The 22,343-nt window shown below is 40.6% G+C and overlaps 1 protein-coding gene across 1 annotated transcript in view; it reads left to right on the top strand.

The window, feature by feature from the left end:
* Positions 1-22,343, top strand: part of ATXN2 (ataxin 2) — a 44,015-nt gene that overhangs the window by 10,240 nt on the left and 11,432 nt on the right. Inside the window, exons 4-17 of the mRNA XM_008940108.1 lie at positions 717-808; positions 3,592-3,789; positions 4,289-4,467; positions 5,996-6,205; positions 8,338-8,520; positions 10,087-10,275; positions 10,979-11,086; positions 11,954-12,024; positions 12,725-13,032; positions 13,492-13,555; positions 13,673-13,825; positions 14,473-14,533; positions 16,528-16,712; positions 17,383-17,515. Coding sequence (XP_008938356.1) covers positions 717-808; positions 3,592-3,789; positions 4,289-4,467; positions 5,996-6,205; positions 8,338-8,520; positions 10,087-10,275; positions 10,979-11,086; positions 11,954-12,024; positions 12,725-13,032; positions 13,492-13,555; positions 13,673-13,825; positions 14,473-14,533; positions 16,528-16,712; positions 17,383-17,515 — 2,134 coding nt within the window. The remainder of the gene's footprint in view (positions 1-716; positions 809-3,591; positions 3,790-4,288; positions 4,468-5,995; positions 6,206-8,337; positions 8,521-10,086; positions 10,276-10,978; positions 11,087-11,953; positions 12,025-12,724; positions 13,033-13,491; positions 13,556-13,672; positions 13,826-14,472; positions 14,534-16,527; positions 16,713-17,382; positions 17,516-22,343) is intronic.

Genomic DNA, 22,343 nt, shown 5'->3' on the forward strand with positions numbered 1-22,343 from the left:
TTACTCAACCATGCATTCTTTTTAGCAAGGTATTCAGACTGCAATACACTAAAGAAAGAATATTACTGATTAGAGGAGAATCTAGTAATGTTCCTGTAGAGCATATTACCTTTGCCTGGGCAGAACAGTTATCCTGTCAATTTTAGTGGATATACTGTACAGCTGAGATTTATTAGAATCCTTCATACTGCCAGTGCTTTTGTAAAACATTCTAAACATCTATTGTTGTGCTTGAGTGCTGTAATAGCAGTTTTACTGAAGTGGGGACGTTGTGCAGATCAACAGGGACCTGCTCCCTGTGGGGTGTGTCTCTCAGATAATCACATCAGAAGGGCCTTTGGAAACTTTCAACTCTTGCACAGCAAGGGACACCTCTAATATTGAGTGTTAATTTGGACAAGGTACCTGTGCATGTATTTCTTGCTAGCCAGTCACCTTGTAGTACAGAGTGGGCATGGTACTTAAAAACAACTCATAAAACAACACACACACACACCCCCAGACAAAAAAAATTGCTTTGGAAGGTAAAATCTGTGCATCCAATGACCAAAGTTCCTTGAAATAAAACGTGGCTTTAGTAACTTTGTTCTCCACACAGTGAACTTGTAGGCCCAGGAAAAAGGGCAAAAGGTTTAACTTCTTCTGCCATCAGCCCTTAATATTAAGGGAATGTGTTTCCAGTGTCATTTTGAAAAACAAACATCATTTTCTTCTAGTCTAATGGATGGGATCCCAATGACATGTTTCGTTACAATGAAGAAAATTATGGTGTAGTATCAACTTATGACAGCAGTTTGTCTTCTTATACGTAAGTTCCAAAATATTTTGTTCCTAGATTTGTATTTTGTGTTCTCCTTGGTTTGACAAACTTTATATTCTGAAGATAATTTTACGTGCTTTCTAAAGCTGTGGAATCAAATAACTGAAAAAGCAATGAATGAATAGTGCTTAAGAAACCTTGCCAGCGTTCTGTGAATAGTTAGATGTAGTAATCATTATATATTCCCTTAAATGGGCACAGTTCTTTCACATTGCAACATTTTCTGAATTTAGGCATGCAATAATATTTGTTTCTTAGAAAAACTTACACGAATATGGTGGGAAATACCAAATTGTGAAACTGTCTTTACATAGATGCTCTGCCTGTCATTTGTGTTTAACCTAGCAGAAGAGTTTGTCTAAATCCTGATTTTATTGAGACAATTGATCTGGTAGATATTGGAATGTTGAAATGTTGGTGATAACTAAGGGGGGGAGGGTGTGGGTGCTGTGGATAACTTATTTAGCAGACTTGTCCAGGTCTAAAGCTTTCAGTTACAGTATAATAACAACTCAAATATAGAAGTAGTATAAAGCCTGCTCTGGCTACTTTGGCAGCGTGGACCTGTTCCCAGTAGTCTGCAGCTATAATGTTAACTGCAACTGCAAAACAAATCCATTCCAGATGTTCAACAGCCATTGTGAAATGTCTTTAATGTTGTTTTTTTTTTTTTCCCCACTCTTTTAACCCCCCAAAGCATAAACTCATTTTTGAACATCAAGGAATTACAGTGAATATTTTGATTTTTGTGTGTGGAATTGGAGCACTTGTCTATAGGTCTCTGGTTCAACAATTTTATTTTTACTATTTTGTTAAAATAGACCTGTGTCATGGTGATAATCAAAGAGTCTTAATCGGCTTACATTTGAATCCTGGGGAAGCTGTTCTTTCATATACTTCAGTGCTCTAAGTACTTTTTGTACTTTTGAACTTTAGTCTTCCATCTTTCTGCTTTATGGATATTAATGGAAACAGATTAAAAACATGAAGGTGGCTTTAAATTGCCAGGGACCAATTCCGTTGTTTCCGAGTCAAGCAACTCGCTCTGCGTATCAGTCTCCTAAACTGGGAAACCCTTCTCCTGATTCCCCACGTGTGGGCTGAGCAGCAGTGTGGCTAAATGCTTAGAAGTGCAGTTGGAGGATTGTAAAGGATTTATTGTTTGATTGTTTTCTCTTCCTAAGCTAAGCCTTAGCAGGTAGAGTTGCTCAGGCTGCGTAGAGGTGCAAGTTTGTGTTCTAGCAAGAGCAGCTGCATTAGTACGTTGGTCAGCTGCTCAACGTGCTGCACTCATCACTGGGATTCTGAACAACATCATCTTGCCCATCCCCTTTGTTTCATCTTTAATGGCCTTCTCCCTGTTAGAAAATGTAGAATCATTCTTTTTCTTGGTAAGGCTGCCTTCAGTGTTACCACATACATCCCTTCATTTTTTCCTGGTCCCTTTAAAGAAATGAGGATGTTTTGGGCGTTCTCCTTTCTTGTGTGTATAATTAATACAGGGTAAGCAGGGCCTGTGAGTTCAGGTTTGTATGTGTTGTGTTCATGCATATCTTCCTTGAGCCAAAGCTTCACCCTGAAGGGTAAGGTTTTTATTTAATATTCTCACAGTTACCATTGATAAGGCCAGTAGATGTCTGGAGCGGCCAAAATGTGTGTGAGGAAAAACCTGTGATGCAGTAGCTGAGTGCTGGCTTGGAATTTGGCAAAGCCACTTGTTTTCCTAGTTCTGCCACCAACACTTGAGTAATCTTGCATATATTATTTCATACTTGGCTTGTATCTCCACCTACTTTCTTTGTTCTTTTTTATAGTATTCAAAGTATGTGCGGTAGTGTTCATATAATGCCCAGCATCGTGTGGTCCAACCCTCAGTGGTGTTCTGTGTTTTGTGTAGTTTATTCTCAAGTAATGTTAGATGAAATCACTTCTGGAACTCAAAATTAGGATCAGAGGAAAAGCAAAACCCAATACTTTTTACAAAACACAATACTTTTAACAAAAATAATACTAAGTAAACACCAAACCTGTGGGTGGACAGAAGGCAGTGCCAGGTCTGATGTCCATCTCTGGTTATCTCCTTCAGTATTTCTTTGCTCATGTATTTGAGTTCTTCCTTGGTGGCTTTCTGAAGGGAGCTACATATGCTTTTTGCAATAGGCTGTTACCTAATATAGACACAGGGAATGAATGGGTTTGAGGTCCTAGGACGTGGCAAGTGAGTCACGGGTTTCTGGTCCCGTGCTCTAATGTATTGCATTCATCTTTTCTGCAGTTATGAATAACAGGAAGAGCTGAAATTCTATGGCTGGAATTATCAAAGGATTAAGCATGTAACTCTTTAATTTCAGTAGGAGTGGGGACTCTTGTGTCTGTTGGGAATGTGTAAATAGCTAAAGGAATTCAAATTCGGTCTCTTACGGTAGGTTCCTATCTAAACAGACCAAGGCTTTTTATTGCTCATGTACTCAGCCATCTTAAAAGTTGGAGCCTTTACATTGCTTTAGGGAGTGGGGATTTTGGGAGTCATATGGAAAAGCTCTGCACCCTGACCTCAGCTCTCGAGGCAGGTAAATGACAATTAAATAATATCAAACCAGTCCAGCAATACTGACACCCTAAAAAAGCAAGTCTGCTGGTGTAAAAGCAAGTTTTATTTTACTCTGACTTGGTTAGAATTAACGCTGTGTCATTTTTTGTAGCTCCTTTTGTGCCTTTGAATGCATTTCAGAGATTTTTTTTTTTTTTTTTTCCTTTCCATTGTCTTTTAGGGTGCCATTAGAAAGAGATAATTCAGAAGAGTTTTTAAAACGGGAAGCCAGAGCAACTCAATTAGCAGAGGAAATTGAATCAAGTGCCCAATACAAAGCTCGGGTTGCCTTGGAAAATGATGAAAGAACAGAAGAAGAAAAATATACTGCTGTTCAGAGAAATGCTAATGAACGAGAAGGACATGGTGTGAACATTAGGTACTGCACTACCCTATGAAGAGTATTTTTATTTAAATAGTGCACATATTTTGGTACAGTAGCAATCTACTCATTGAAACTGCACTTTTTCAGCAGGGCTGATGAGGTCGGGAGCCTTGTATAAACAATCCTGTGCTGGTTTTGGCACTCATGCTGACTTGTACACCTCTGCTTGGCCCCATATTATCTCTGTAGTGAAACAGACTTCCCCCTTCTGGTATGTCACTGTGGTGAATTCATACCAAATTACAGGAAAGGGCAGTGGTTTTGGTGTGTCATGGAGAATTTCAGGCATTACTACTAAATCATTCAGTGTCTGTGGGCTCCTAGAAAGTGGACTGTGTGGTCAGTATCAAAAGCCAATTCATCAGTTGGACCTTAGGTCAGCACCTCATAGTATTTAGAATTTTCCTTTAGCTTGACTTGAGTGAGAAAATACCAAAAGAGCACTTGATCAGGTACTTTTCATTGTCACTGATGGAAGTTTGCTGTGTTTCAGAGAAAATAAATACATTCCACCTGGACAGAGGAATAGAGATGTCCCGTCCTGGGGAAGTGGAAGACAAAACTCACCAAGGATGGGCCAGTCTGGATCAGGCCCACCAATTTCAAGGTCTGGATCCCATACTTCAGAATTCAGCCCTAACTCTGGAGCAGATCAAAGAGTAGTTAACGGAGGCAAGTATCTGAAGTCTAAACGAATGTGCCTTATAAAATTGCAGTCAATTACCTAATGATGTTGAAAAGCTGTGTGGTGTGGTCCTAGGATGTGTACCCCATAAGCTAGGGGAGCATTCATCATTTAACACAGAGGTGGTGATTGTGACTTGGATTGAACTTACTCCTGACAGAACGTGCATTTGTCTGCACTGTGTGTAGAGCTTTGCAGAGCAGAAATGTCATTTGGTTTCCTTCTCAAACACCTTTGTCTTAGATGATGGTGCAGTATGTGGTTTTAAAGATTAAAAACTGCTTTATATATTACTGCTGCTGAGCTCTGGAGGAGTAGCAATGCTGACACCTAGTGAAAGGCAGCTGAGGAAGCATCACTCTTCCTTTCTGGTGCATGGATCAATTCTGTTTACCACGAAAAAGAATAAAGCAACTTGCTGACTTTACAATGATCTAAGGGGAAAAAAATCACTGCTGAGAAAGTAAGAGAAGCATTAAGGGAAAAGGAGTGGAAATTCTACTCTCCAAATGGCTGTTTGAGTGTTTTCTGCCGTACACATGGGTGATATTTATAAACAGACACCACTAGGCACTGTATAGCAGGAATTGGTGCCTCATAAACCAAACACCATTTTTTTGGGATGGATTTCAGCAGTAGCCTGTCCTTGAGGCATTATTTTTATGAGTTCAAAAAGCTATTATATGAGATTGCTGTGAAAACATGAAAAATGTGTAGTACTCGAGTGCCTCTGTCTGGAGAGGAAGTCTGAGAAACACCTAAAGGTAAGTGAGACTTCCTTTTTAAATACAGAGAGTTAGCTGTATAAAGGATGGACAACTGAGTCTCGCCCAGTCAACACTAACCTTGAGATTTGTGGTAGTGGTTGTGGTTTCTGTCATCCTGTCACTCTGCTGATTGAGGCTCATATACCTAAAATACTCAGAAGGGCTCGTGAATTCAGTTGCTTTGTTTTGGAAACAACAAACCCTATCTCTTAGATTAAAATACAACATTAATACTTCAGATAACTGAGAAAGGCATAAATGTCAGGATTCAGACACTGAACACCGCTGTTTTTTGTAAAGATACAGTTCCTAGAGTGGATAATTGCTCATCATTTGGTTTGAAAGTAGCAGTTTGTGTAGCCGGTAGCGTATGTGAACCGCTGGCTGAGAACCTCTGGGAGGTAGTTCAGGAGCTTGTCAAGAGTGATGCATACTGTAGAACATATATATATATGATAGGCTAACAGATCCTGCTTTACTGTCTATTCCTTAGTAGTATTTGTAGATCCTAATTAACCCTTTGGGGAGTTTGTGACATTCAGATGTTAAATTTGACCCGAAGTGGAAGAAAGAACCTTGCAGAGACTTATTTTATTGGTTGCAGAAATAAGCTACTCTACCCCCAAAGGGTTAAACATGAAAAAATCATTTTGTCATATTTTACTTTTTTTTTTTTTTCTGTTGACCTTTTTCCCCATAATTTTTTCTTTAGTTTTTATACTTTCCTTCATATCATTTGTTCTGTCAGGTGTTCCCTGGCCATCGCCTTGCCCATCTCCTTCCTCTCGCCCACCTTCTCGCTACCAGTCAGGTCCCAACTCTCTTCCACCTCGGGCAGCCACCCCTACACGGCCGCCCTCCAGGCCCCCCTCGCGGCCCTCCAGGCCCCCGTCTCACCCCTCTGCTCATGGTTCTCCAGCTCCTGTCTCTACTATGCCTAAACGCATGTCTTCAGAAGGTACAATACCACGATTTGTTCATGTTTTTGTTTGTCTTTGTTTAACTCCTTTGTGAGTTTAATTACAAAATTGTTTTTCCTCTTCATTACTTAACCTATAATTTGTGTTTTAACTTTAGTTTATCAGACTATTTCTATTAACCTTTTTATTTGAAGAACTTTACAAAAACAAAATAAAGCTGTGGAAATTTCCCGAGTTGGTATGAAATAAACTCAGCTTTGTAAAACGCTGCTCAGTGTCTTAACCAACAGCAACATGCAGGACCTGATAACTTTAGAGGGCATTTTTTAGGAACATAAATTTATATAAAGTAGAAAATATTTTCATGCAGTTAATCCACAAAAAGAAAAACCAAATTTAAATAATTTAATTACCTTTTGCAAAAAAATAATAATAATAAAAACAACAAAAAAAACAACCAAACAAAAAAAAACCAAACAAAACAACCCAAACCCACAACAAAACACCACCAATAAAAACAACAGTGCTGTACTCAGAGAAGTGCACTGCAGAATGGGATAGGATAAGCTGCTTCAAAGGGCCATCTGTAGAAAACCTTAGATCTGTTTGCATTGAGGCAGAGCAGTGTGTCAGCTCCTTTAGCAGTCAGTAACATGCAGGGAAAGGCCAACCTGGGAGACTGTGGTAACTGTGTGTGGAAGTATCTGAACTAAACTTGGTTGTCCTTTGAGGGTACAGTAAGGAACACATATTTTTAAGTGAGCTTTTAAAACTAGCCTGCACAACACGGTCTAGGAGGCTGGGAAAAATGCAAACTGGTTGTACTGAGCTGGCTGGGAACTTGCAGTCTCTGCTGTAGCTGGCTCCACGGGAGAGAGGACACTCCTCCAGCCAGCTGAAGCAGTGGCCCTGTTCTGCAGCTTGCCTGCTAAGTGCTGGAGGTGGTCCATCACCAGAACGTGGCTGGCAGCCCACACGTCTGCCTGGCGTGCTGCTGTCAGTTGTCAATGGGAGCTTTTTTTTTTGGGGGGAGGATACCAATCCACCTGTAAATTCAGTTGTTCTGTAGCACTTGGGGTTGCTTGGTCAGGCATGCAGAGAACTGCTGCTTACTGCAACGTTTGATTCCTGCTGCTAGAGGAGGCTTGCTGGAAAGTGTGTATTCTTTAGCCTGTATGTCATTTGGGTTGAAGCATACTTTAGATTCATGGTTAAAATAGAGGCTGACATTTAAAGATTGATGTAGCCAGAAGAGGTACTTGATATTTTAGATCTTTTATCTGAAACCAGAAAGCCATTATCTGAGCACCTCTCTGTTATTGACCTACATTAAGAATGAACTGTAATCCGCCAGATTGTCTGATGTTCATACACAGTTTTTCCTTTTGAAGTATCAACGTTTGAGCTTGATCTTGTAAAGAAAATGTTTGTTAGGATGTAGTAACTGTACTGCTGCTTAGACTTGAGCCTAACTGTTCTGTGGCAGCTGTATAAGCTGTTCAGAATTGCTGCACTCACTTACAACTTTAGCTTCTGGCGTTAAACATGCATGACTTGAACCTTGGGATGACAATAACTCGTTTAGTTGCAATTTTGCTGACTGGTAAATGAATTGTGACCTGCTGCAGGCAATTTAGCCTCAGTGCAGAATGCTCTGCTGCAGTTCCCCAAGAGCATTGGTCAGCCAGTGGTGACTCCTCTGTAAATAAATGGTTGGTATCACTGACCACCTGACAAAAGCGATGGAAATTGTTTCTTTTCTGGAAGCTGTCTGGTAGCCTGGGACTGTGCTTATCCAGAGGGAGCTGGGCCACTAACCCTTATGGCTTGTCTTGCAGTAAGCAATATTGGATACTTGGGTTCAAATATTTTAAATCCGTGGCTTGCATACCTGTTTCAATTCTGATAAAGCTTCTAAATATCAATGACTGTGAGCTGTCCTAGCAAGGGGATGAGTGTGTTGGTAGCCTGGCTGGACCAATGGCTTGGCCTTTTTTAAGTCTCCTGGATCCCCGGTTCTAGTCGATGTCAGTGTAAATTGCTTGATTGTATGACTGCATTGTTGAGAGTTACTAGATAAAATCCAGCTTTAAAAACAGAGAGTATGTTTGGGTGCTCTTAGTGATGGACATGAAGTACTTATTGTGTGGGGTTGTCTTCTTTTTCTCAGGGCCTCCGCGGATGTCTCCTAAGGCACAACGGCACCCTCGAGGTCACAGAGTCTCTACTGGTAGGGGTACAATTTCAAGTGGCTTAGAATTTGTATCTCATAATGCACCAGGGGAAGCATCTACTACTGCAGTGGCACGAGGCAGCCCTTCAGGTGGGACGTGGTCATCAGTTGTCAGTGGGGGTAGGTAAAGCTTGGCTTATTGCAGATGGCTTGCCAGGGGGACTTTAGAGTGCAAATGTTAAGCAGAACGCTGCGTTTCTAGATGATTCAGGCTCTGAATAAACACTGGTCTGCTAACTTAGCTCCTGTAGGTGACACAGGTGAAGGATCTTCCCAGAGAGCTTAGTAAATTAGTTGCTGAGTTGGTCTTTCAAGTGCAACATTGTCCTAACTGCAGAGAGGTCAAGTCGGATGCTGTATGAAGAGAAAGGAAGGAAAAGGTGGGAATTAGTTGTTGAAAGAAGTAATTTTCAGGAGAGTTACTGAAAAAGACAAAGTCACATACGTCCTGTTGCATCACTGGATTTGGTTAATGGCAGTATAACTGGGCTGTGGTCTAGAAGTGAAGTTTGGATAGAGGAAGGTTGGTGTTAAAAGAGGAGATGAAATGTTACTAGAGTTAAGCTGGAAATACTTTTCCTTTTAAAACTGTGCAGGTTTAAGTGGTCTTGTGTTTCTCCAAGTACAGCAGTAGCGGTCTTCTTGTGTTTCTCCAAGTACAGCAGTAGGAGATACAGTCAGTGTCTCTTCTTTTTTGAATCAGTTAATATCTTTTTTTTAATGTTTGACTAAAAATGTAAAGCTCAGTCTTCTGACACGTGCCTAGTCTAGAGCTTTTGTAGTTGAGGCCATGTTCTCTAGTGCATTGTCAGCAGCTGGGAGCCTTCTGGACTCGAAGGGCAGGTGAGAGACAGTTTGGAGGTAGATACTTCTTCACAGTACTAGAATTCTAGAGGAGTGCAGTGGGAATGCCTTTTCCAGAAAGAAGGGAGGAATTAGACCCCCCCCTAGACCTGTTGCCTTGTGGAAAGGATTTAAACTTCTCTTCTGGCATTATCTGGTGATTCATCTTCCCTCTCCATCCCCCACTTTATATATTACTAACATGCAAGTAGGACTGTTAAACAACTCACCTCTTTCTCCTCACTCACTTGAAGTTAATATGTGATGTAAAGCAACTAACTAGCCACAGAGGGATGAGCGGGAAGCAGGAGGCACAACTTATCATTGAAAGAATATACAAATCTCCTTGCTTCTTTAGCACAGTGGCAAAATTCTACATCAAATAATCTTCTTTCAGTAGGCTATGTTGTTTTTTTTTCCAGCTGGCAAACCTCCAAAAGAGGCCGTTGTAAAATGGATGTGTTTTTTCAGCCCTTTAAAAAAAATGGTTTTACATCTCTTTGTATGGAGACCTGACCACCTTTTCTGTTCTGCCTGAAACTGTGTTAATGTGAGCTGTTGTAGTTGTGCTGCAGGGGGACTGGGATGGCAGTTTCATAGTGGGATTAAAGGGCAGTAACACATATTAGGGGGCAGTCTTCAGAAAAATCATACCCACTTATCTGAAATGCTGCGTTGTAAGCAACTAAGAGGTGTACCTGAGAAAGGTAAACAGGTTTTCAGTTACTATATAATGTTCCACTAAGTATTTTAAAGCATGTTTTTAGTCTTTTTAAAAATAAACAAACTGCTGAGCGAATAAGGAAACTTATCCTATAACTATTTTTTCCTGTTTGTTTCTAGTTCCGAGATTATCCCCTAAAACACACAGGCCTAGGTCTCCAAGGCAGAGCAGCACTCCCACGGGACCAGCTCTGCCTTCTCCTCAGCCTGGTACTATTCCCTCTGAATCTGTTGCCATGCCTGTTCCAGCTGCCTCTCCTACCCCTGCCAGCCCAGCATCCAACAGAGCCGTCACCCCTTCCAGCGAAGGTGAGTTCCCCTCTGCAGCCTGCAGCTGCTCCCTTCCCTGATCCCTGGCAGTGGGTGTGCCCACACGAGAGCAGAGCTGCTTTCTAAACAATGGGAAAACTTCTGAGGCATTTCATTTTGCTGCTTAGCTAGGGCCCATTTTCTCAGGAAGAAAGACTTCTTGATAAATCTGTATGCTTAATTTATTTAAGAAGTATGGGCTCATAGGTGTTTGACTTAATTGAGGATTTGGGTTTTTTTTTCCAAACTGAGTTCCTGGCTGTTTTAAAGAAACATGGGCTACTGGTTTCAAAGAGTATTTTGAACATAGCAAAAGGTAGAGGGGAAAAAAAAAATCACATTCAAGAGCACAGTCAAATGTTGAAGAACTCTCAAATGGTTGTAGTATTTGGTGTGAAGAGCGTGGACTATTGAAAATAATGAGCTCTCCATTGATAGTTATTTCAGCCTAATTAAGGTTCTGTGTATGATGAGAGGGATGTGTTTGATTGGGACTTTTTTATGGGGCTTAGAGGTGGTAGGGTGGAGAAGGGGGGAAGCTAACCCTCCAGGACCTAGCTAGGTAGCAGAAAATGTGTAACTTTGGGTTTTTTCTTTTGTAGGCTAAACATGGTTAAATGTCTCTTCTGTTTCTGTCTTGCCATCTCTCTGTGATCACTTGGAGTTGTGTGTAAGAGAATAATTTTGGCAATTTCTTTTCTAGCTAAAGATACAAGGCTTCAGGACCAGAGGCAAAATTCTGCAACTGGAAACAAGGAGAATATAAAACCAAGTGAGACTTCTCCTAGTTTTCCTAAACCTGAAAACAAAGGTTTGTGTCAAAAGTTTTCATATCTCCTTCAGCAATGTAGGAATTCTGAGCACCAAACCTGCTATATTGATGGCTTTTGTTAGCATTTGAAGGAGGACTTGGAGGCAGCCTGGCTTGGGTGTTCTATAGCAAGAATTTGGTCAGGGAGTTGTGAAGTGGCAGGCCTACAATTTTAAATGTTGTTCTTGATTCATTTCATCAACACAAAGTGTAGAGATGCTCATGTGGATGATGTGATTTCTTTTTACTTGGGGAGGGGTGTCCTCATTTTTGTTCTTCCTTTTTTTTTTTTCCCCCTTGCCCCCTGGTTTTTTTTTCCTGCTCACAAAGCTGGTTTTTCATTTTGGACTGAATGAGTGTTTCTACTTAGCAGTATTGTGAGCACAGCTCTAAGGATGGTGGACAGCATAGTTTTTTATAACTTCTTCTTCCTATTATGCCTTAAACTTCCTCTGCAACGTTGCTTGCTCATTCAGTTCTCAAAAAGAAATCTTTTCATGTTGTTGAACTCAGATCACTGCTTCACCTTTAATTGCTCTGTCTTGAAATGCTGGCATGTTATGTTTTGAGAGTTTTATTGGATGCTTCTTTGTGTTCAGCTGAATTCTGCAGTCCCTGCACCTCAGGGCTTCTCTCTTGGTGTGATGCATTAGAACTATAGATATGTCACTTATGTAACACTGTGATTTCACAGGGTATTTTTCTGTGCTCATACACATAATTCATGGAATTACACCAAACTACAGATAAAATTGTATCATTATATAATTTTTAGATATGTCAATATGACCAAATATAGAAAAGTAAAGGTTGTATGTAAAACTTGTATTAGAAATGCTTGGACAATGTTGGTCTTCTGTTTGACAGGTGTATCTCCAATTGTTTCAGAACATAGAAAACAGATTGATGATTTAAAGAAATTTAAGAATGACTTCAGGGTAAGTTTCTATGTAACTTCATGATATCACAGTTCTCATGTGGATTCTGATTATTTAAAGGAATTGAATGGATTGCATGTGTTTACAGGAAAACAGGTCCTTACTACTCATGCTTAATTAATGAAAATATCTGTAAGGATTCATGCTATATATTACAAAATCAATACTGACTCTTGCTAGTACAGTTGCCTAATAAACATAAATGTGCATATTGACTGCACACTGAAAAATAGTACTTGAAACCTGTTTGATTGTTAGGTACAAATAATTATCAAATTTATGCTCCATATGGAAGAGCTGTTTCAAAGTTAAAGAAAGGGTTTTGCTGAGGAAAATGGAACAACTTGTATTACTTATTTCCTAGTTATAATGGTTTGTTAAACCAGGTTAGCTTTTCAAGTGTTAAATCACACAGGGGCTTGAGTCTAGAGGGTTCTTAAGTTTTCCTGTCACTTCCTAATCAACGTATAGGTCAGTTGAGTTGCTGAATAGCTTCTTCCACAGCATAGGCTTAAAACATTGTCAGTGTTCATAGATTTCTTTTCTAGTAGAAATGGAAATGTATGTTTCAAAAGGTTATTTCCAGATGATTGAGGCCTATGGGACTGTATTTTATTCTGTGGATGTGATAGCAATAGTTTCTCTCTCCCTAGCTCTGTGTATCAATTTACTGAATATATTCCTTGGGGTTTTTTTTCAGTTACAGTCGAGTTCCTCTTCAGATGCAGTGGATCAGCTGCTAAACAAAACCCGAGAAGGTGAAAAATCAAGAGATGTAGTTAAAGAAAAGCCAGAATCAACTCCAAAAGAATCTATGATAGAAACTGGCAGTAATGCTAACTCTAACGGTGGCAGTAGCAAACCTAATAGTCCAAGTATTTCTCCTTCAATAAGTAATAGTTCTGAGCAAAAGCGAGGGCCTGAGGTAACTTCTCAAGGTGTACAGACGTCTGGGCCTGGAAGTAAACAAGAGAAAGAGGATAAAGAGGAGAAGAAAGATACTTCAGAGTGAGTAATTATGCCTTTTAGCAGAAGCACATCTCTTATTAGCATTTAGCCATTTGCAGACAAAGCTATTAGGAATGTGTATTATCTTACTGTTTATGTGGCTGCTCTAAGTACTCCCTGCTACACAGCAGGTGAAGTGACTGGGCTGAAAGTCATCTCGTGAGTCAGTGGCAGAGCTGAACTGTGGTCCTGTTGATGCCTAATTCATATCTAAATGCTTATTTAAATGTTTTCCTGGCTCATGTGAGCTGTAGTATCAACAGCAGGAAAACCTTTTTATGGATAAGCGAAATGAGAATGGCTTTTTACATGCCATGTATTGTTTGAGTAATCAGAAACCCGAGTCATAGATGGAAATGAGGTATTTCACCTCTTTAAATCTCTTAAGTGTTGCAGAGTTGTGCAGATACACTCATAACAGAATAATGCTGAACATTTTTTTTTGTTCTTTATGTTTAGGCAAGTTAGAAAATCAACACTTAATCCTAATGCGAAAGAGTTCAACCCTCGATCTTTTGCTCAAGTAAGTTTTTTTGCTACTGTTTAACATTGCCTTTGAGTAGATCTTTATAAGCAGGCCTTTTACTTGGGAGGATAATCAAACTAATGTTGCATATGCATTGCTGAACTCTCCTTGTAGCCGAAACCTTCTACTACACCAACCTCCCCTCGTCCTCAAGCTCAGCCTAGCCCCTCCATGGTGGGCCATCAGCAGCCAACCCCAGTGTACACTCAGCCTGTTTGTTTTGCACCAAATATGATGTACCCGGTTCCAGTGAGTCCAGGCGTGCAGGTAAAGTGCAGCATATGCTGTAAATCCATTAACACTTTTCAGGTGACTGTCAGCCAGTTGAAGAGACTTCAGAGATCCAAGCTAAAACAGTGAAAGGGTAGAGCTTGTATCACTCGTGGATAAGGGCATAATTACATTGTTGTTAAGTTTTAGCTGTGTAAATACTGATTTATTTTTTTTCCCCCAATGTTCCCTCAATCTGGATGTTTTAATAGTCTCACTTATAAATTCCAGCAGCTTTTACTCACATTGACTGTTAATCTATGCAGACCTCTTCCAGTCCTCCAAGCATAGTCTCATTCTCTTTAAGTTTTAAGCAACTGTTAATGTGTCCCAGTAGTTTTTGGTTGTAGGGATTGCAAGGATTTCAAATCTAACTCTGCTACAAAGCTGTCTGACTTAGTACACTGCTTGAAGTAGCCGTGGTAGCATTACCCAACTGGATGCCACAAACCATGTGGCCTTTGTTGTTTTGTACATACAGACTTAATCACACTGATCCCTGAAAACCTAATGGGCTGGGCAGAGTTCACTAAACCACGTAACATAGCAGGGTAAAACACATCAAAGCTGAATGGAGCCCCCCCTGCAACACACATTCATTTTTTAAAGGAATATCATAACATCGACTCTTCCTTCTCTTGCAGCCTCTGTATTCTATTCCCATGACTCCCATGCCAGTGAACCAAGCCAAGACATATAGAGCAGGTAAAGGTGAGAATAATACTGCCCGTTTGGTTCTTAGTCTGCATGCAGCATGAATCAATCACAAATGTTTGTGTGTTTTCTAATCCAGATTGTTTTCCGTTGGTATTTTAAGTGCTGTTTTTAATAAAGGGAAGTAGGTGGAAATACCAATGCATTTCTAGAGAAACTAATTCAGCCAAAATGTAGCTTTGAGTAATGGGGAGTTGCTCAGTTTGGCATCTGAGTTGACAAAGGGGAAAATGTCTCTGTTATTGGAATGTTAGGGTGAGCTGATTGTCTCCTGTGTGTCATAAATGTTACAGGTTTGGTTAAATCAAACTTTCTGTGCTCGTTTTCTGTCCTGGTTCACAGCAGAGCCTTGAGTGGTGCTTTAATAGAGGGTGGGTTTTTTGTCAGTAAGCAGAATCGATATTTTTTCAGAAAGAGCACGTTATGCTGCTCTTCTGGAAAGAACTTAGTGCTGTTCCAGTTTGTTCTTTTGCATTCCTTCTGCACCAGTAACCAAACAGCTGGACTAACAGTACCATGGTTTGAACAAGTGCCACCCACCTGTGGCTGTGGAGAGGAGAACGTGTGGCTAGAGGCACTCTGCTCTGGGCAGTGCAACAAAGGGGCAGAAGAAGGATGGGCTTGTTTTTATAGCCCTGGTTCAGATAATGCTCAGATCCTGCACAGTGCTTGCTTTCTTGCAGTTTTATACAGTGGTTCATGATGATGGGTTCCAGTGCTGCAGCTCCAGTCACTGGAGGAAGAAATTGTTTAAAAGAGCAGTTCTGCTGTTCAGAAATAAACAAGTAGCCTTTATGAATGTAGGGAAGACAAAAACCTGCCATGTGTTTCTGTTTTAAAGCACACTGACTTTACTGTGGCCTGACCCATGAAATGTTTTGGTTGGTAACACTGTTTTTATCAGAACTATATGGCTGCGTGTGTGAGGCCACTCTCCTGTTCTGAATTCCTTTTTTTTTTTTTAAGTTCCATTATTTTCTGCATATCCATTCTGTGTGCAGCATAGTCTTGAAGGAGCTGCATGTGAAAGCCCAGTGCCTTTCTGCTGTTTGAGTTATTTGGTATTTACTCTTTTCTGTTGTTGATTTGCAGTGTAATTACATCCTCATTGCGTGAATGCACTGACATCTTCAACATTTCCCCCCTTTCCTCTCTCTGAGGGGTCTGTCCACGTTGCACACTGCAGGGGAGTTTACAGGTGCTTGAGTCAGCCTAGTCCTTAGTTGCAGTCTCACTGCAGCAGGCTGGAGCTCACCTTGAACTCTCATGGCCTGTTGCTTAGTAGGCTGGGTTAGTTTGTTCCGAGTGCCTTGCTGCTGTGGTTCGGTTGGTTCTCTTACCAGAATAGCTCAGGTGGTCCATCACTACTCTGCTTTCTTCATCTTCCTTCTAATTATTCCTACTGCTCTTCTAGGTTGACTTGTCCCCTTCATTGCTGACTGTGACCTCAAAGTTGCTTTCTGCTGTTCTGAGGGGTAGCACAGAGCTTAAAAGATGTGAATACCTCAGATTACGGCTGCGTGGAGACCTTTGTTCTGCTCTCCTCAGCCATAAGCACAAGTCATATTAATAAACTCAGCTTCCCAGCTGATGGAACAGTTGCTGAGTAGTTCCATAGAAGGGTGAATTAAGCCTTTTGAAGGGGACAGGATCAAAATTGGTTCATGTAGGTGTCCTGGTATAACCTTTCTCTTCTGTTACTGATTCTGGGCAGTTTTTCCTCTCCCTCCATCTTTCTTCCTTTACAAAAATGGCAGGCCTGGGTTTGTAGCCATATACATGGCTCAAAGGCAGTGATGAAAATCAGATATTTCCTGGAGGAACCCCTTTTCACACTGTTCCTTTTTGACAGAGCTCTAATATGTGGTTAAAGGTGAGGGGTGAGGCTATTCCACTTGGTTACGGTGACACTAATGTAAAACCTTTCAAGAAAATGGTCATTCTTCATCCTCTGTTTCTAATGTGACTTACTCTTTGCTTTGTAGTACCAAATATGCCACAGCAACGGCAAGACCAACATCACCAGAGCACCATGATGCACCCTGCCTCAGCAGCAGGCCCTCCAATTGTAGCTACTCCACCTGCTTATTCCACACAATATGTTGCATATAGTCCCCAACAGTTTCCTAATCAGCCTCTTGTGCAGCATGTGCCACACTACCAGTCTCAGGTAAGGGTCCTTTCGGTGTGTGTGATAAGCCAAAACAAAAAAAATTAAGTGACTCAGTCCTAAATAAGTCTTGTCCAGTCACAAGAAGTCACTCTGGACAGTTTCTGTGTCGTGGAGCATGCTTGGTGGTGGTCTAACATGCTTCAAAGCCTGTGACAAATTTTAAGGTCAGTTTAGAAGCTGGCATTTATTATTGATGCTACTTTTTAGCTCTTTGAAGAATTCCTTTCAGGTCATGGCCCAGGACATCTAGTTACGTGCTCTAAAAATAAACTACTTGATGGACTCCTTCCTTCAAAGGCTTTTAAATATACATAATTGGATAAATATATCATTACATACATAAGCTTACTACATTATTAGAGTGGCCAAAATGAGGTATGGCGACGGTTTTGGTTCGCTTGTAGCCCACTGCAGAGAATGTCCTTAAATTTTTAGAAACAGTTTGGATCACAGAGATGGTATGGAATTTTTAGAAACAATTGGGATCACTGGGATGGTATGAAAATTTTAGAAAGAATTAGAATCTCTGTGATGGCACGAAATCTTCAGTTCTGCATTACAGTAAAGCCAAGCCGTTGCCGTTTCTAAACACGCAACGATTGTTTAGCTGATTGTTTCTGGTAGTCCCCCAATTAACTGTCTGTTTTCTTCTTTCTGTTGACTGCAGCATCCTCATGTTTATAGCCCTGTAATACAGGGCAACGCTAGGATGATGGCACCACCAACACACGCACAGCCGGGTTTAGTATCTTCCTCTGCAACACAGTATGGTGCGCATGAACAGACGCATGCTATGTATGGTAGGAAACGTTTTGTGTTATATGTAACTTTTTAAGTTCTTACCTTGTGCAGGGATGTATTTAGTCTCGAGCTTCAGACATGGGTCTCGTTCAGATTATACCTTGTAGATGTGGTTTATATTTCATAAGGGGATGAGCAGAGCGTTGAAAGCTGAGCCACCTGGTTAAAATGACAACTCAAGTATGCTGATTTCAGTAGGATGCCAGTGACCAAGATGAAATTTCAACCTGGGAGCTGCTAAAGAATATCTGCTGAAAGAAGTTTGTTCGTGTTCTCTTGATGCTCTTGACACAACATCCCTTGATTGTTTCTTGATTATAATTAGAACTTGTTTTATTGCAAGGCTATGACCTCAGTTTCAAAACTTGACTTTAGTTCTGACAACTAGTGAAATGCTGTCTTTATGATTCTACTAGCATTATTAACAGTATGAACGCTGCTGTTGAAGCAAAATAAAACATGTGTTGCTTACCTTTCTTTTTTGGTAAGTCAAGAATAAGTCTATGAAACAGCTCATGTATTGCTCTGACTTTGACAATTAGTCTCCAGCATTACCAGATGGGCATATTTCACTTAGAGTGAAGTGTGGAAGATGTGGGTTACCTTGTTACAAAGTCAAATGTGAAAGAACTTCTAAAGCATTATAAATGTATGATAAACCAATGCCCAATTCAGAGTTAAAAAAACCTCACTGCAAAACATGCTATCGAAAGAGGTAGAATTGAGGTTGCTAGAAGGCTTGGAAATTGTCATAAAATGTCAAAACAGCAGATGGTCTCTTGAAAACGTGGCATTTCAATACTTGTTATAGCATCTGAGGAAGACTTTTATTGGGTCACGTATATTATTGACTTAGATTCTAATAAAAGATTTTCTGTACCTTTAGACATCTTTGTATGTTTTCCAATGCTTAGTTTTACACTGCTACTTAATGGAAGTCCACGATGTGTCATGAAAACTTAACAAGGCTAAGAATCTGAAGTGTAGTGTGAAATTAATTCTGATTTTTAAAAAGTCTGTGTCGTACCCATCTGAAAGCATCCTGTCAGATCTCTGCAGTGGTATGGTAACGTAGCTAAGAAACAAAAATAATAGAGAGAAACCTTTTTTGGCACTTGGAAGGAAGAATGTTTCAGCTCATTTGTGCTGAAGCTGAAATGGAAGTTACTTGTAGAGATTAAGTCTTTCTCTCACAGGTCCTTGCTAATTGTATTACTTTGATCTTTTCAATTCTTGTGCTTGAGGTGTCCATGTAAACAGATCTTCTGTTTGCTTTTTCATTAGATTAAATAGAATTCCGATAACGTGAATGATCAAAGGCTTTCAGACCTTTATTGGTGAAAACTCTCCTCTCAAATCCTAATTAAAATAAAACCAGACATGAGATAATCTGAGATTTGATTCAAAATGGTTGCATGTGACTTCCTAGCAATTTCCCCTTGTGCACCATCCTTATCTTCTGTAACCAGTGGGTTCTACAGCACTGAAGTATGAGCCCATTCCCATGGCTGGCTTTGATCAGATGTCTGCATAGTTTTTTCACTGATATTCTAACTTACAACTGTTAGTTCTCATTTTGTGTTGGTTTTGCAGCTTGTCTGTTGTAGGTGCTTGACTACCTACGAGCGCAAACTACTAACTTGGGTCAAACTTGAGAGTTCTTTGGTATTTCCTGCCATGTAATTAAATATTACTTTCCCAAGAGCACCTAACGTAGCAGAAATTGCATGTCCTCCTGTGTTTTTTCAAGTAGCTACTTGGTGACTTCTAAATATTCTCCCACCTTCTCTGTAAATGATCAAATGCTTGAAATTCTTGTTATTGAAACCATTCAACCCAGCTAGGTCATAAACTCCATGTGAGATATGTGTTTTAGAATATGTTCTTGCCATGTTGCAGACCTGTTTGTTGGCTAGTGAACACAATTTGGCTCAAACGTGCCCTTAACCACCAAAGTTTACAGTTAGCTACACACAAAATGACTTCTGATGTAGTGCAGCACGGGCTCAATTCAAGTTTTTGCAAGTCTTCCATGTGCTGAGTACTTGAAGACCTTGCCTAGATGAATTGTGGTTCTTCAAAATGTGTCCATCTGATGTATTCACTTCAGCTTCCATTTATTGATACGAATGCTTGGGGAAAATGTAGCAAGGCCTAAGGTGATAAATCTAAGCTGCTTATGGAGTACATGGCTAAGGACAACGTGCTGGAATCATTCACATCTGACTGAGTGACTATAAGAAAGTATCTGTAACTTACATTCTGTATTTTGGGAATCTAAAGTTCACCCACAGTATCTTTGAACTACGTATGCAATGCACTTTGATTCTGGTCCTCTTTTAAAACTAACTTGAAAGCACAGAGGAACAACTTCCTGAGAGACAACAACTGCTGCTTTTGATTTCTGGAGCACTTGCTCAAACAATTTCTCAGATTTCCTTCTGGCCCTTTAAAATTTAAAAGAAAAAAAGATTTTTTTTTTCCCCATTGATATCAGGGTTCAGTGGGCTGCAATGCCCTTTTACCCTTCAAGGTACTAGTGATAATTCTTGCAAAATTCCTTCAATTTTTTTCCTGTATATGTGGTAGAGAGAAGATATCTTCAAGGACAACCTCACTGAGGTGTGGGGGTTGGGGGGCACTGCTTATGAAGTATTCTTCAGGTGTGAAATGTTTTTTGGTGAGATCTGAAACTGTCTTCACTAATGGTTTGGGATGAGTTGAAAGTCTGGGGCAAGTAGTAACTGCCTGCCAGCGAAGAGAAGTGCCCCTTGAGCTATGCAGTCAACTACTCTCCCTGCTAAAAGTTTGGGGGTTGTTTTCCTTCCTGCCTCCTAAAGGGATAGCTGAATCCAAAATATGTACAGTGACCTACACTTGTTGATAAGCACACTTGGAGTTTAAAGGAAAATATTTTTGTGGAATGCTGTTTAATGGGATATTTCTGCACTTCTGGGATTTCCTTGCCAGTCGTTAACAGAGCCCTGCTTCTGTTCCACAACCTGCTGTCGACAAGAGCTCAAGAGGAGCAGAGCAGCTGAGCTGCATGGTCAGGAGCAGACCCATCTAAACATACGATGGAGCAGTGTTTAAATCAGTGGGTTCCCCTCCCTCAAAACACAGTTGGGAAGGACAGTGTTCAAGCAACTCTCTCTCTTCCCTCCCATCTACCAGCCAGACGATAAAAATGTCTCTTACACACGTCAGCTCGTAACTTCTGAAGCCGTGACCACTTAGATGTCCTTGTCCAGGGAAGCTTGCCATGCAGGCACTGCTGCAGCAGAGCAGCACACACCTTTACCTGCCACGTGCACCTACCTGAACACGGAGCTGTCGTTCCTCCCCTGCTAACCCCCACGCTGGTTTCAGCACGTGCTGTCTGTCTCGGAGCTGTTGGCTCTCGGTGATCGTCCCGAGACCCATGTCACCGGGCTGGTGGAGTTTGCTGGCCCTGGTTTGCAGTTGGACTGCTTGGTCTGTGTCACACAAAGACCCAAACTTGTGCTCTTAGTAGAAAATTTGGTTCTCTAAGTAGAGAGTGGGTATATTCCTTCCTGTGACAATGAACTTGGGTTAGTTTCCCATGTAGCTGTGTTTTCAGGTAACTGGAGTCCTCTGAAAAACTTAACTTGTGTGTTTGAAACTGAACTTGTGTAAAACCAGACCTTGGTTTTATACAGATGCATTTCCTGTTTTTTGTGCTCTCATTCCTGTCCCCGTTCTCCCTTCCCCTTTTCCCTTCTGCATATGTTTTACTGGTCTGGTGTTGTCTCTAACTTTTATCTGGTTTCTGTCTCAGCAGTAGAGTAAATTCTATTACCCTGATAGTACAATGGTGGATATAATATAAACTTCAGAGGATTCTCCAGGGACTAAGAGGGAGCCAGTCACCAAAGGTGTCTTGGAACTGTTAAGACTGACAGTGATATAGCTGAAAAAGCAAAGGGCCAATTTCTGGTTTAGTGTGATTACGTTTTAACCTTCTTATTACAGTGGACTGTAATACACCATTAATTGACATAAAGTTCATTTTTCTGTTAATTAAGAACTGAAGACCTCAGTGTCACAGTTAAGAAGGAAGGCTTACTTGAGATTTGTGTTGTTTCCTCTCCACTCATTTGTAAAAGTAAATATCCAGCTCTGATAGCACCTAAGTAAATAAAACTTATCTGCATGGTTCTACAATTTAAAAAAAAAAAAAGAAAAAAAGAAAAAAAAAGAAAAAGAAATGACACTGACCTTTCCAGAAGATGGGAAGTATGCACGTGGCAAGAGGCTAATTTACCTTTCTATTTCCCAAATTCAGCATGTCCCAAAATACCATACAGCAAGGAGACAGGCCCTTCTTTCTACTTTGCCAGTGAGTTGGGTTTTTTGTACTAATTTTGATTGTACAGAAAAGCACTTTCTAAAGAACAGATGTTAAAGGAATGGGACGTGTTGAGGGAACAAGTTTCCTTGCACCAAACCAGTATGTGGAAAACGCAGGAAGGTTCCTTTCAGTGGCCAGGGGGATGAAGCTGGAAACAGATTTCTATGACCACAGGAAGCTGATTTGTTGCTTTTTTAACATGTATTTTGCATGTCGAATAATCTCTGACTTTGCTACCCAGTCTTTTCATCTGCAACCAGAAGTGATTGCTGCACGTGGAGAGCCTCTGCTTAAAGCCCGGGTGAACTGCCTTGCTCCCAAACAGGCTTTCTAAAACTTGACGAGCTATTCGGCTTCCTAAAAGGAGAAGTATCTTGTGCCTCATCTCTTAAAAAAAAGCTGTGGCTGAAGCTCTGAGCCCCTGGGAGGAGAGAACTCGAGTTGCAGCTGAGGTG

Source organism: Merops nubicus, unplaced genomic scaffold (genome assembly GCF_000691845.1).
Source record: "Merops nubicus isolate BGI_N331 unplaced genomic scaffold, ASM69184v1 scaffold20265, whole genome shotgun sequence".
NCBI classification, from domain to species: Eukaryota; Metazoa; Chordata; class Aves; order Coraciiformes; family Meropidae; genus Merops; species Merops nubicus.